Source organism: Annulohypoxylon truncatum (assembly GCF_022578515.1).
Source record: "Annulohypoxylon truncatum strain CBS 140777 unplaced genomic scaffold F4807scaffold_3, whole genome shotgun sequence".
Classification (NCBI taxonomy): Eukaryota; Fungi; Ascomycota; class Sordariomycetes; order Xylariales; family Hypoxylaceae; genus Annulohypoxylon; species Annulohypoxylon truncatum.
Genome location: NW_025953789.1, coordinates 329555 through 344019, shown reverse-complemented (window position 1 = coordinate 344019; position 14465 = coordinate 329555). Strand labels below are relative to the sequence as shown.

At 17.7% G+C, this 14465-nt stretch overlaps 2 protein-coding genes across 2 annotated transcripts; both read left to right on the top strand.

Moving 5' to 3' along the window:
- The first annotated feature begins 95 nt into the window (after positions 1–95).
- F4807DRAFT_408671 (LuxS/MPP-like metallohydrolase) lies at positions 96–2095 on the top strand. Its single transcript, XM_047996461.1, has 4 exons — positions 96–525; positions 594–768; positions 821–1659; positions 1712–2095. The coding sequence occupies exons 1-4, from the start codon at positions 256–258 to the stop codon at positions 1805–1807; spliced, it is 1380 nt and encodes a 459-aa protein (XP_047858205.1). The 5' UTR covers positions 96–255; the 3' UTR covers positions 1808–2095.
- A 68-nt stretch (positions 2096–2163) lies between these two features.
- On the top strand, positions 2164–3017 carry F4807DRAFT_408668 (mitochondrial ATP synthase epsilon chain domain-containing protein). The gene is made up of 3 exons (XM_047996460.1): positions 2164–2350; positions 2451–2565; positions 2648–3017. Exons 1-3 carry the CDS (start codon positions 2319–2321, stop codon positions 2729–2731), a joined length of 231 nt encoding a protein of 76 aa, XP_047858204.1. The 5' UTR covers positions 2164–2318; the 3' UTR covers positions 2732–3017.
- The last annotated feature ends 11448 nt before the right edge of the window (positions 3018–14465 follow it).

Here is a 14465-nt window from a genome sequence, read left to right as displayed (position 1 = left end):
CCCGCCTACCCGCCACTGCCCGCCCTGAATTTTTTCACTAACCAATCATAGCCGTTTGCAAGTGGCTGACCAAACTCTAGCCTCATTAAGCCTCAGCAACGTACCATAGTACCTCATTCACGGATCATAACCGAGAATTTACCGGAAATTGAGCATCTTTTTGCTTGGAACTCGGAAGCTTTCAAGGATCTGCGAACCCAAAAAGTCGTTGTCGCAGACCTCAAATCGCCCATTGTCGACGGCATCGCCCTTAAAATGTTCTCAAGATCGGCTCTCTCTAGAGGTGCCCAGCTTGCTGCACGTAGGCAAGGCTGTTCGCAGCTTGCTCAGCGTCGAGGTTACGCTGCCGCCGCATCCTCTGCTCCGTCCGCATTGACATATGATACTGCCGAAGTTGCTGGTATCAAGGTCGCTACCAGAGACTCCCATGGCCCGACTACGAAACTCGCTGTAGTCGCCAAGGCAGGTACTAGGTATCAGCCAGTCCCCGGCTTGACTGTCGGTTTGGAGGAGTTCGCTTTCAAGGTAAGTCGAGCTGATGCCCATATATTTTGGCCTTTTTATCATGAGCTAATTAGTTGTGATCACCCCAGAACACCACAAAGCGATCGGCTCTACGTATCGTCCGCGAAGCCGAACTTCTAGGAGGTCAATTACTCGCATATCACACTCGAGAGGCACTAGTTATCGAGGCGAGCTTTTTGCGAGAAGATCTCCCCTACTTTACCGAACTGCTGGCAGAGGTTATCAGTGAAACTAAGTACACCAGTGAGCTGTCTCAAGCCATTGGCCCTCGATAACATACTTACTTGTTCTGTAGCGTTCGAATTCCACGAGGATGTCGAGAGAGTTATGAAGGTGAAGCAGTCTAAGCTCGCCCACGATGTTTCCGCTCTCGCTCTCGATTCGGCACACTCGGTCGCCTTTCACCGTGGCCTTGGTGCTTCCCTATACCCGACCAGCTCAACTCCTCTAAAAAGGTTGAACGAATACACCATCGCCGCTTACGCGAGCGCCGCTTATAGTAAGCCCAATATCGCGTTAATCGGAGACGGTGCTGCGACTACTGCTCTGCATAAGTGGACGGAACAGTTCTTTAAGAACGTACGTGCAACAAAGCCCGAAGGTGTTAAACTCTACACGGAACCTACGGCGTATTACGGTGGTGAGACGCGCATAAGTCACACAGGTGGAAACTCATTGGTTATCGCATTCCCCGGTTCTAGCTTCAATGCCTTCAAGCCCGAAGTTGCAGTTTTGGCCGCATTGCTTGGTGGCCAACCAAACGTGAAATGGTCATCAGGTTTCACCCTCCTGTCTAAGGCTGCGGCTTCGACTGGAGTAGCTGCCTCGGGAACTAACCTCGCCTACTCTGATGCTGGCCTACTAGCCATCCAGATCACCGGAGCTGCGGATTCAGTTCGCGCTGCCGGTGCAGAGGCCGTCAAGGCCCTTAAGGGCATCGCCGAGGGAACCGTGAGCAAGGAAGACCTGACCAAGGCAATTGCCAAGGCGAAGTTCGACGCTTTGGAGGGTAGCCAGTCTGGCGTGTCGACCCTCCTGTCTGCCGGTTCGGGTATCATCCACACTGGCAAGCCTTTCCAGATTGCCGAAACCGTCCAGTCGATCAACGGTGTCACGGCGGACAAGCTCAAAACTGTATGTGTATACCCTTACCCCTACATAATTCCATCGCTAACGGTAGATATAGACCGCAAAGTCTCTAATCGATGGTAAGGCTTCGGTAGCGGCAGTTGGTGACCTTCACGCATTACCATTTGCGGAGGAGCTTGGACTGAAGGTATAGACAGGGAAATCGGGAAACAAAAGTGTACCAACAGATCAACCCGCTGCTGTAGAGTCAAGTTACCTCTGTGCATATAATAAATCCCCTAGAATTTTCTTTGAAATTTTGAGTACCTATCCAGGTACATACTGTATTACCTACTATATCTACCGAAGTAGTGTGTTCATTGACATACACACTCCATGATTTTTTTCTAGAGTATATATATACTATAGACTACGAAAGAATTATATAATGTCCTCAATAGGTCTCATGAGCAGGGACGTAGGATATAGCGGTATATGTAGGTAATAATAATTATAGTGAATTATTTCTCTAAGGGGGTTTCACGATGGGGAAATTCAATACTTGATCACGTGAAAGCTTAGGCCACTACTGGCAACGCTTACTAGCGTTGTGCGGGTCTTTCTCAATTCCATCGACTGCCGCAGCTACATTTTGTGCTTCTGTACAAATCAACGATACCTTCAAATAATCCTCAACCCCAATTGATCCTCGAGCAACCGTCAGAATGGTGTTCGCGTGGAAAGCTGCCGGTCTGTCGTAAGTCAATTCGCACTCCCTCTAGGAAGGTATTATTTCAACAAGCCTTCCAGCTATGCGAAGACTTCCGGTTTACTAACATGTCCGTCCGGCCGAATAGCTACAACCGCTACCTTGCCGTCGCAGCCCGCGTCGTGCGCCGAAGCTTAAAAGAGGAAAAGAGAATAGTTGCCGAACGACGAGGAGAGTCGGACTTGCGATTTGCTAAGTGGGATGTAAGTCATCCGTCTATACGGCATGCGAAAAATAAACGTTGAGGAAACTAGTGACTGATGGGTTTTATGCCTCAATTCACAGAACGGCAAGATGGGCGATCCGAAATCTCTAGCCGATGCCAACGCCGCTGCCGCAGTCGAGTCGGCCTCTAAAGGTTCATCATAAACCACGAAATGCACGGGCGCTTCCAAATGAGAGGGATTGGTATTCCAGGAATACCTATGGATGCGGATGCGAATGCGGATAGACAAGAGGAACGGCTATGATCACTATTTTGCCGCTTTGTGTATAGCTGTACAACAATAAACACAGTTTCATTCCGAATTAAATCCTTAGGGTCAGACAATAATTACTCGATACCTCTTTACTAGTGTTGTGAGCTGCACGATATTCGTATAGATGTGAACCTTTCTACCCATACAACCCGCTTCATATAATTACAGGTACTATGCTTAACTTTTAAAAGGGTTATTATCACAGGTTGAGAAAAAAAAAAAAAAAAAAATCTTTTTCCGGATTAAAACTAGTAAAATTATTAAGGTAGGTAAAAAAGAATTATAAATACCATTATTTATAATTATATAAAAATAATTATAATAATTATAATATAAAATAAAAATAATTATAAAAAAATTATAAATAATTATAAAAAATAATAATTATAAATAATTATAAATAATTATTAACATTTTATATAATTTATAATATATAATAAACTTTAATTAATTATTTTTTTTTAATAATATTATTTTATTTTAATTATTTTATTATAATATAACTTTAATTATTTTATTTTATTTTAATTAAATAATATAATTTAATTAAGTTAATATTTAAAAAAAAATTATTTTTAAACATTTATTAAAATATTTAATTTTATTTAAATAATATTTAAATAATATAATTATTAATAATTTTTTTTTATTTATAATATTATAATAAATTTATAACTTATATATAATTTTATTTAATTTTATTATAATAATAATAATTATTTTAAAAAAGTATAATTAATATTTTTAAAATTAAAATTAAAATTTTTTTTTTAAAAAATTAAATAATAATATAAAAAAAAAAAATTAATTTTTTAAAAAAAAGTGTAAACTTTCGGAATAATTTTATTAATAATTAATCCTTTTTTCATTAAATAAATTACATTTATTAAAAAATTATATTAATTAAAAAATATTTACGTTATTTATTATATTTATATGGTTATAATTTTTTAAAATAAATAATTTAATAATATTTAAAAACTTTACCCCGTTATTTTTTAAAAAACTTTTATAACTTTTATTTAATTTAAAAAATTTCACGTTAAAATTTATATTATTTATTTTTAATATTTTTTATAATAATAATATAAATAATAATAAATTTTTTTAATTTATTTTTAAAAATTATTAAAATATTATTTATAAATTTATATTTTAAGTTAATAAATTAAAACGTAATTATATATTTTTTCGCAAAGAATTATAAAACGTATTAAATAATATAATAAATATATTTTAAATTATTAACGAATAATTTTAATTTTTAAAATTATTAAAAAAAAAACTTTAACGTATAAAATTAATGTTATAAAATATTAAATAATTAAGTGGTAAAGTTAAAATATAAAACGAATAAAATATAAAATTATTAATTTTATTATAACGTAAATAAATTAATATAAAAAACGATAAAAATTTAAAAATAATAAAATACATTCGTATTTTAATTTAATTATAAAACTTAAAACCATATGTTAAAATTATATTAATATAATAAATAATTCTTTTTTTAAAAACTTATAATTAATTTAAATTTAAAATAATTAATTATTATTTATAATATTATTAAAAGATTTTATTAAATAATAGTTTTATTTTATTCTTGTTATTTTTTAAGGTAATAATTAATTTAATTTTTTATTATTTATTTAAATAAAACTTTTTTATTTTTTATTTTAAATTTTCGGTATAATAAATTACTTATTTTAATAAAAAAATTATTATATAATTTTTTATTAAGTTATTATAAGAATTTTATTTTATGTTATATATATATAATTTTTTTAATTTATATAAAAAAAAAAAAATATTTATTAACTTTATTTTTAAAATTAAATTATCTTTTTTAACGTGTTATAAACTTAAATTGTTTTTTAAATTCTTGTTAATTTTAAGTTTATATTAATTATTTTTTAAGTTTTTATTAATTATTTTTTAAGTTTTTATTAAGTTAAGTTTTTTTCGGTTATTTATTAAGTTTTAAAAAAGTTTTATTAATAATTTAATAAAGTTATATCGGTTATATTTTATAATTATATTAATTATATTTCATTATATTAATATATTAATATTAAATGGTATATTAAATTTATTAAATTAATATATTAAGTTTATTAAGTTTATATTAATTAAGTATAATTAATAATTCCGGAAAAAAATAATTTTATATTTATTATTAATTTTTTTAAAAAACCGAAGTTCCGATTTTTCCGATATATACGATATATATTAAACGAAATTATCTTAAATTTATTTTTTTAAGTAAAATTAATAAAACCTTTATTAATGTATATGGAAATCTTAGTTTAATAATATACTTATATTATATTTAAAAATTTAAAACTTTTATATAACCTAAAATAAATTGTTAATAATTTTAAATTTCGAAAAAATTTTAAATAAACCATTTAATATTTATAAACTTTAAAAAATTAATAACTTATTATTAATTTATTTCTTATATTAAAGAATCTTTTTATAAATTTTATAAGCTAAGTTAATTATTTTATTTAAACTTTAAATTAAACCGAATAAAAAATTAATATTAAGTTATAAAAAATCTTAAAAATATATTTAAAAATTTTTTAAAATAATAAAAATAAAAGTTAATTTATATTAAATAAAAAATGTAATAAAAGTAAAAGAAAATAAAGCTAAATTCCATTAACATTAATTATTATAATATTATTATTAACGATAATATTAAATATTTAAACACGGATTTTAATATTAAAATAAACGATAAATATATTATTAATATAAATCTTTATTACTTTATAAATTATTATAATATTACTTATATAAGTTTTTATAAATATTTTATTAATTTTATAAAAATTTATATTAATATTATTACATTTTATATTAAAATTTTTAATTACATAATTATTAATTATATAATTAACTTTTTAATTATTTATTTCTTAATTATTTACTTTTTAATCATTCATTTTTTAATTATTAATTTTTTAATTATTAATTTTTTAATAAATTAATTATCCATTATTTAAATTATTAATAATAATTAATAAATTTATAAATTTTTTAAAACTTATTTAATAATATATTTAAATAATTATTTTTAAAGTAATTAAATTATTTATTATTACATTTTCACGTTTATTAAATTCATTAATTTTATTATTAAAGCTTTTAATTTTAATATTAAATCCATTGGTTATAATATTAAAACTTTTAATTTTAACATTAAAGCTTTTAATTTTAACATTAAACTTATTAATAATAAATTTAATACCATTAATAATAATATTATTAATATTAAATTTAATACCACCCGTAATAATATTAATATTATTAATTAATATATTAAGCTTATTTATATTAATAATAAAATCATTTATTTAATTATTTTTTTTTACTTTAAGTTATATAATTATAAACCTAGTATTAATATTATAAATATCGATTATATTATTATAATCGCAATTAATTTATATTATTATAAATTTTATTTTATTATTAAATAATTTTAATTTTTAATTATTAAACGAAATTATATTATCGTATTTATAATTAACTTAAATTATTATTACCTTTATATTAATTTTTATTATTATTTTTTAATTGTTATATTTTAAATTATATTATATTATTATAATTTTTAAAATGGTAAATGTTAATAATAAATTAAATAATAATAGTTTTAATAACTTAAAACTTTTATTTTCCCGTTATAACCGTAAAATAAAATAACGGTTAATTAAAATAATGTTAATAATATAAGCCGCTATAAAACAAGTTTTTAATTTAAAAGAAATAATAAATAATATAAATAATGTTATAAAAAATATATAAATAATTATTAAAAAGTAGTTAAAAATAATAAAAAAAAAAATAAAATTAAAAAAATGATTTATTTAAAATATCGGGTATTTTTACTTTAATTTAAATACGATAATTATTAGGTTATTAAATATTGTTATTTTAAGTAAAAAAACTTATTAAAAATTTATATATTTATTTATTAATGTTATTAAAATTATTTAAATATTATAAATACGAAAAAACGTAATTTAAGAAAAATTCTTATAACTTTTAAAAAGCTTTACGTAATAATAATAAATAAGTATATTATTATAAAAAAAAAAAATAAAATGTTTAAAAAATAATATAAAGGTTTTAAAAATGTTGTTAAAATAATTTAAAATTTTAATTTATAAAATGATGGAAATTATTTAATAAATTAAGTATAATAAAAATAATTATTTTAAAAATATTAATTTTAAGTTATAGATTATAAATTTATTTCGAATATATTACGTTATTAATTTTATAAAAATGAAATATTAAAAGTTATTAATATATAATGCATTAATAAAAGATTTATAATTAATTTATTTTTTTTTAATTATAAATGTTATTTTAAATAAATATATTATATATTTATATAACCGTTAAAAAGTATAAAAAAATTAAATAATTAACATTAAAAAATAAAACTTTAGTTTTAAAAGTATAAATCTTTTAATTATAAATATAATAAAACGTTAAATTTATAAGATATTAAGTAACGTTATAATTAAGCTTAAAATAATTAATAAAATTACGAATATAATTATTAATAAAAAATTTAAGTTAAGTTATAAAAATAAAAATTAAAGTAAAAATTTATAATTATAATAAAAAAATTAATATAAACGTTATAATAACCGTAATAAACGTTAAAAAAATTATAAATATCGTTATAAAAAATATAATAATTATTATAAAACGTATAATAATTGCTTACCTAATTATAACCGCAACCATAAACATCGACACGGTTAAAAGTAATCTTTTTATTAAAACTAAAAATATTATCGTTAATATTAACAAAATAATAATTATTAAAACAATTACCCATAACGTTTTTATTATTAAAAATAACAAAAAAAATGTAAAAATAAATAATATTATATAACGGATAAAATTATTTATATTATTAATAAATTAAATATGGAAAATTATAAAAAAAAATTAATAAAAAATAACTTTTTTTTAATTAAAAAATATAATATTTATAACTTTAAATATAAAATTAATAAATTTAATTATGTTAAGTTTTTATAATGTAATAAAATTAAAAAAACTTGTTAAAAATGTGGTAAAATATTTAATATAAAATTAAATTATTTTATATATATTTATGTTAATAAATATATTAAGCTTATATAATTTAAAAAGTCCTTAAAAAAAACATAAAAAATTATAAAGTAAAAACCTTATAATTCTTTTTAACCTTTAATTTTAAGAAAATATATAAAATTAAAATATTAAAATATTAAATGTTAAAATAAATCGGATTTATTTATAATTTAAAAGTATTTATATATATATTATATTTATTTTATAATAAAAAAAATGAAAAATATATATTTTATTATTTTATAAAAAAGAAAAGAATTATAAGATATTATTAATATAAGAAATGGAAATAAAAATTTAATATATATTAATTTAAAATAATAATGTATAATAATAAACGAAGGTTATAAAATATAAAAACTTTTAAGTTATTAAATTTTTAATGTTATTTTTATAAAAAAAAAAAAAATAAATTAAAAAAATATTTAAGTTTTAAGATTAACGTTATAAATAAATATAAGATTAAATTAATAATTTATACCAATTTAAGTTCTTTTAATTAAATAATAAATTAAAAATGGCTAGAAAAATTTATTTAAGATTTTAAAATATTTACGTTAAAAATCTTGTATTACGTAATTAAGATAAATTTAAAAGGCATAATATTAAACCAAAAAATATAATTTTTTTTATAAATGAAAATAAAAATAAAAAGAGGAATAAAATTAATAATTTAAATGTTAATAAAAACATGGATATATAAAAAAAGTTTATCCGTATATTTATTTTTAAATAATAATTTTCTTATTAAATATAAAGTTATTTTAAATTATTTTTAAATAAATATATTTTTCTCGGTTTACTTATAAATATAAATTTTTATATAAGTTATAAAATTTAAATCGATCCGATGAAAAGTAAAAGTAATTTAATTAATAATAATATTAAAATACACGATAATATTAATCGTTATAAAATATTTTAATTTATTAAAAGGTTAAGATTTTTTATTTATATTATATTATTTAAGTGTGTGTAATAATTTATATTAACGTAATTCGGTAAAAAAAATAATATTTTTTAATGATATTAATGAAAAAATATAAATTTTAAGGAATATAAAATTTAATATTATTAAGGAAATAATTAATTATATGTTTTATAATATAATATAGGAAAATGTAAATATAACTTAAATTATTATCCTTAATTTTAATAATAATATATAAATATTTAAGTTTAAAAAAAGGTGTATTTTTTTAATAAATTTTATAATAAATGATATATTAAATGTTACTTTATAATTTATTAAATTAAGTTTATAAAATATTTGATATATAATATAATTAAAGAAAGATTTTTCGGAAATAAATATACCGTTATTTAAAATTATTATATTAATGAATATTTTTAAAATGGTGTTAAAAAATGGAATATATTATTATATAATAAACTTAGATTTTAGAAAATAATTAAAGAAATTAATAAAAAAATATAATTATTAAAATAATAAAAATATTATTAAAATGTTTAAAAAAAATAAAATAATAATTACATTAATTAATGGTTAGGAATAAATATATAAAATAGGATATTAATATTCATTTGGAATTAAAGATTAAAAATTCATTAATAAAACTTTTAATAAAATATATAATTAGGAAAAAATGGATTAATAATGAAAATTTATTCCTTTTAAATATCCGTATTTTATTATATAAAAAATAATAAATAAGAAGAAAAAAGGATAAATTATAATTAATTTAAAGGAGTTAAATAAATATGTTTTAGTAAATATTTATTTATTATTATTATAAAAAGAAATAATTTAATAAATATATAATAAAAAGTTTTTTATTATTGTTAATGGGACAACTTTTTATTATTAATTACTTATTATTATAAAAGATCGTAATAAAATAATAATTATTTCACTTTAAAAATTAAAAGTTTTAAATGTTATATTAATAAGTTTTAAAAATTCCCCCACATACACGTAGCAATTTATAAACCATTTATTTAAACTTTTTAAATTATTTATGAAAACTTATATAAATAATATAATAATTTTTTTAAACATTAAGAAATAATATTAATAATATTTATAAAAGCTTTTCAAATAATACGTAAATATTAAGTTAATATTATTATTAAAAAAATCTTTTTTAAGTTTTTTAATAATTATATTATTTAAATTTATAATTAATAAAATTAGTTTATGGATTATTAAAAACAAAATTATAATAATATGGAAAATAAAAATGTTAATTATTTTATTAAATTTTAAAATATATATTAATATAACTAGATTTTTAAAAAAATATATTCCGTTTTATTAATAAAAAATATAATTATTATAAAATCAAAAGACTGTTTTATTAAACGTTAAAAGAAAAAAAAAGGAAATATTATTTATAATATTAATGCGAAAAAGTTATACTTTATAAATAAAATTCGATCCGATTTTTATAAAACGATAATCTTTTATTATTTTATAATTATAATTTAATAAGCTTTTATATTTTATATATTAAGATTTTAAGAAATAAATATTTATTAATATTAATACATTAAAATAAATAAAATTTAATATAATAATATTTTATTTAAATAAAAATTAATATAATTAACGCATTAACCCTAATAAAATAAAATTAATTAAATATTATTTTAAAATCTTAACGAAATTAAAAATACGATATAATATACCTAAGTTAAAAATTATATATTTAATATAGTTATATAAATTAAATAAAATTTAATTACAATTATACAAGTTATTAATTTAAATAATAATGAATTATTAATTAATAATTAACATTATAAATTAAACTTTATTAAAAATATTAAACCTAAATAAAATAAATCTACGGTTTATTATTATTTTTATATATTTATTATAATTTAATTTATAAATATATTATATTTTAAGTAAATTAAATTTAATATTAAATATTTTTTTAAAATTATTAACGATTATGATTATAAGTGATAAAAAGGAAAAATAGGATAAATGTAAATTTATTTTAAAAAATATAGTTTAAGATATAATATAAAATAAAGTTAAGGATGTATATATAATAATAAAACTTAAAATTATAAATGATTTTCGATAAAAAATTATTAACGGATATTAATATAATCGATGCTTGAAACGGATATAAAAGATTTTAAAAAATGTGAAACAAGATTAAAAGGATATAATGAAATGATATTAATATAAACTTAAAGATAAATTAATGTACCATGTTATTAATATAAGTTTTTAACATTTTATAATTTTTTTAAATTATATTAAAAATATATTTAAAATAATTTATAATAAAAAACATTATTTTAAGTTAATAAAAATGTTTTATAAATTAATAAATATATAAATGTAAAATATAGCATGTAAAGTTAAAAAATATATTAATTAATACTTAAAATATACGGAAAATTAAACCGATTAATTAAGTTTTAAAAGAGAATTATTACTTATAAATTCCTTAATAATCTTATATTATATTATTGCATGGGATTTTATTATTAAATTATTAAAAATATAAATAAAAGTAAATCCATGGATAGTGGAAAGTTATAAATATTTTAATATATTTTTTATAATAATTTATAAATTTAATAAAAAATTTATTTTTATTTTAAATAATATTAATTATATAGCTTAATAATAAATTAAATAATTATTTTACGTAATGTTATTTTATAATTAAAGAATATTAATAAAAGTAATATTAAATAAAAATTTAAAATTCATATTTAAGATTTAATAATATATTTTTATATAAATAAATATTAAACTTATAATAAACATGTTTTATTATTTTTAAATAAACGGGTAGTTTAAAAAATGAAATTAAAAAATAAAGTTAATAATTTATTATTATTAAACGACTTTTAAAATGTTATAAATTAAAATTATTTTAATATTTTAATATAATATTAATAATATATATTTATTTATATTAAAGAAAAGCTTAAATAAAGTTATATTAGGTTTTAAACCGAGATTAATTATATTTATATTAAATATATTAATAAATGTCCTTAATTTTAAAATAATACGGAAGTAATTTTAAAAAAAAACAAAAAAAACCTTAGATTTTATAATAATAAATATTAAAATATAACATAATAAAACTTATAAAGTTATAAAGTTTAAGATTAATAAAATTATATATTTACGTTTATATTACGGTTATAAATTATTAGGAAATTAATTTAAAAAGTATAAAACATAAAAAATAAAATTATTATTTATAATAAAAAAAGTTAAAAATTTAACATATAAAATTAATGTGTTTCCGTTATGGTATATATATAAAGTTATAAATATTTTATAGTTATATAAAGTATTATAAAGCTTAGATTTTTATAATAAAAAATTATTAATACTTAAATGCGTTATAATATAAAAGGATATAAATAAATAAATATTATATAAAATTAAAAAGTTTATAAACCGCCGAATTAATAATTAAAAAAAATGAAAATGTTTAAAGTATTTAATACATTAAAAAGGATATATAAATGTATATAATAAATGGTATTAAAAAGAAATTTTAATAAAAAACATAATAAAATTTATCGATTAATATAACCGATATTATTTATTATTATTAAAAAAATTAAAAATTTTAATATTATAATTAATGATTACAATATTAAATAAAACTTAAATATTACTACGATTAACGAGTATGATATTATATAATATAAAAAATTTAACGTTATTAAACTTAAAACTATTAGCGTTTAAAATATTTTTTCGAAATAATATTAAAATTATTTTTATATTTTTAAATACCGCATTATTAAAAACCACATTAAATCCTTTATTTTCCTTAAAAAAATATTATATTTAAGTTATATTTTTAATAAAAGCTTAATTAAAGCGTTAATTAAGTTTAAAAAACTTACTAACGTAACTATAAAAACATAATTTCTTTTTATTAAAAACCGGAAAAATTAATAAAATACATTCGTACTTTAACTTAACCACAAAGCTTAAAGCCATATGTTAAAGCTACATTAATATAATAAATAATTTTTCCTTTAAAAACTTATAGTTAATTTAAACTTAAAATAATTAACTATTATTTATAACACCATTAAAAAACTTTATTAAAAAATATATAATAATATATATAAATATAAAAATAATAATAATAAATATAAATATAAATTTATAAATAAAAAAAAATATAAAAATTTAAATAAAAAAAAAAATAAATAAAAGTTACGTTTTTAAAAAATAATATTAAAATTATATTTAATTAAATTTTATTAAATAATGGTTTAATTTAAAATTTTAAATTTAAGGTTATAAATAAAATATTTATTAATTATTAAATTATTTTTTTATTAAATTTTATAAATGTATTAAAATTTCCTGCTTTAATGTTAAATATATTTTATAATTATTTATATATATTTTTATTAAAAAATTTAAATAATAAAATATAAATATTTTAAACGAACGATATTTTTAATTATTTATTTTTTATAATAAAATTTAAAAATGTTAATATAAATTATATTAATATAATATAAATGATTATAAATTAATATATTTTAAATTATATTATTAATTTTTATATAATTAATAAATTTAATAATATATTAAAAAATTTAAATTAATTTTTTTTTATTATTATAATATTTAATATTATAATAAACGAGTTTAAAATAAAATTCTTTATATTTTAGCGAAAAAAAAGTAATAAAAGTTATAAATTTATTATTTATTTAATAAAAAATTTCCATTTCCGGAAAAAATAAAATTATTTAAAATTCCGTACGCATGTATTAAATATTTTTAAATAAATAATAATAAAAAAATTATTATTTATAAAATTTATCGCGAAAAAATATTTACAACGCATGTTATATAAATTATCCGTTAATAAATTATTATACCGGATATAATTTTTATAAAATTCATTTTAATATATTTTAATTACTATTTTAAATAATTAAAAATAAAAACTTTATAAGTAAAATTATAAAAAACGTGGGAAAAAATAATTATATAATTTATAAATAAATATATTTTTTATAATAACTTATAAATTATATAATTTAATTATTAAATTTATTATTTAATACTTTAATATACATGTTTATTTTTTATTTTTTTTTATTTAATAAAATAAATAAAAATTTTTAATTATAAACTATAATTTTAATTACTTAATACCTTTTATTAATTTATATCACCGCATAATTTTATATACTTCGCTTTTATTTCAAAAGAAATAAATTAATATTTTTATCATTTTTATTATTTTTAACGTTAAACACATTATTAATTTTAAAATTAATTAACGCAGGTTTTATTAACGCTTAAAATATTATAATATATGTTTAAAATACGCTTAAACTCGTTAAAAATACTTAACTTTTTACCGATAATTTTAATTTTTTTTATAACACTAATTCTTTTTTAATCGGCGGTAATAATTTTTTTAAAATTCTTTAAGTTTTTTAAACCATTAAATAATAAAAATTATTTTTAATAATAACCATATAAATAAAAA

Coding starts and splice junctions, on each gene's coding strand:
- F4807DRAFT_408671 (XM_047996461.1), top strand. CDS start 256: ATGTTCTCAAGATCGGCTCTCTCTAGAGGTGCCCAGCTTGCTGCACGT. Junction 769..820: donor CAGTGAAACTAAGTACACCA/GTGAGCTGTCTC, acceptor CTTGTTCTGTAG/CGTTCGAATTCCACGAGGAT. Junction 1,660..1,711: donor CGGCGGACAAGCTCAAAACT/GTATGTGTATAC, acceptor CGGTAGATATAG/ACCGCAAAGTCTCTAATCGA.
- F4807DRAFT_408668 (XM_047996460.1), top strand. CDS start 2,319: ATGGTGTTCGCGTGGAAAGCTGCCGGTCTGTC. Junction 2,351..2,450: donor TGGAAAGCTGCCGGTCTGTC/GTAAGTCAATTC, acceptor CCGGCCGAATAG/CTACAACCGCTACCTTGCCG. Junction 2,566..2,647: donor TGCGATTTGCTAAGTGGGAT/GTAAGTCATCCG, acceptor CTCAATTCACAG/AACGGCAAGATGGGCGATCC.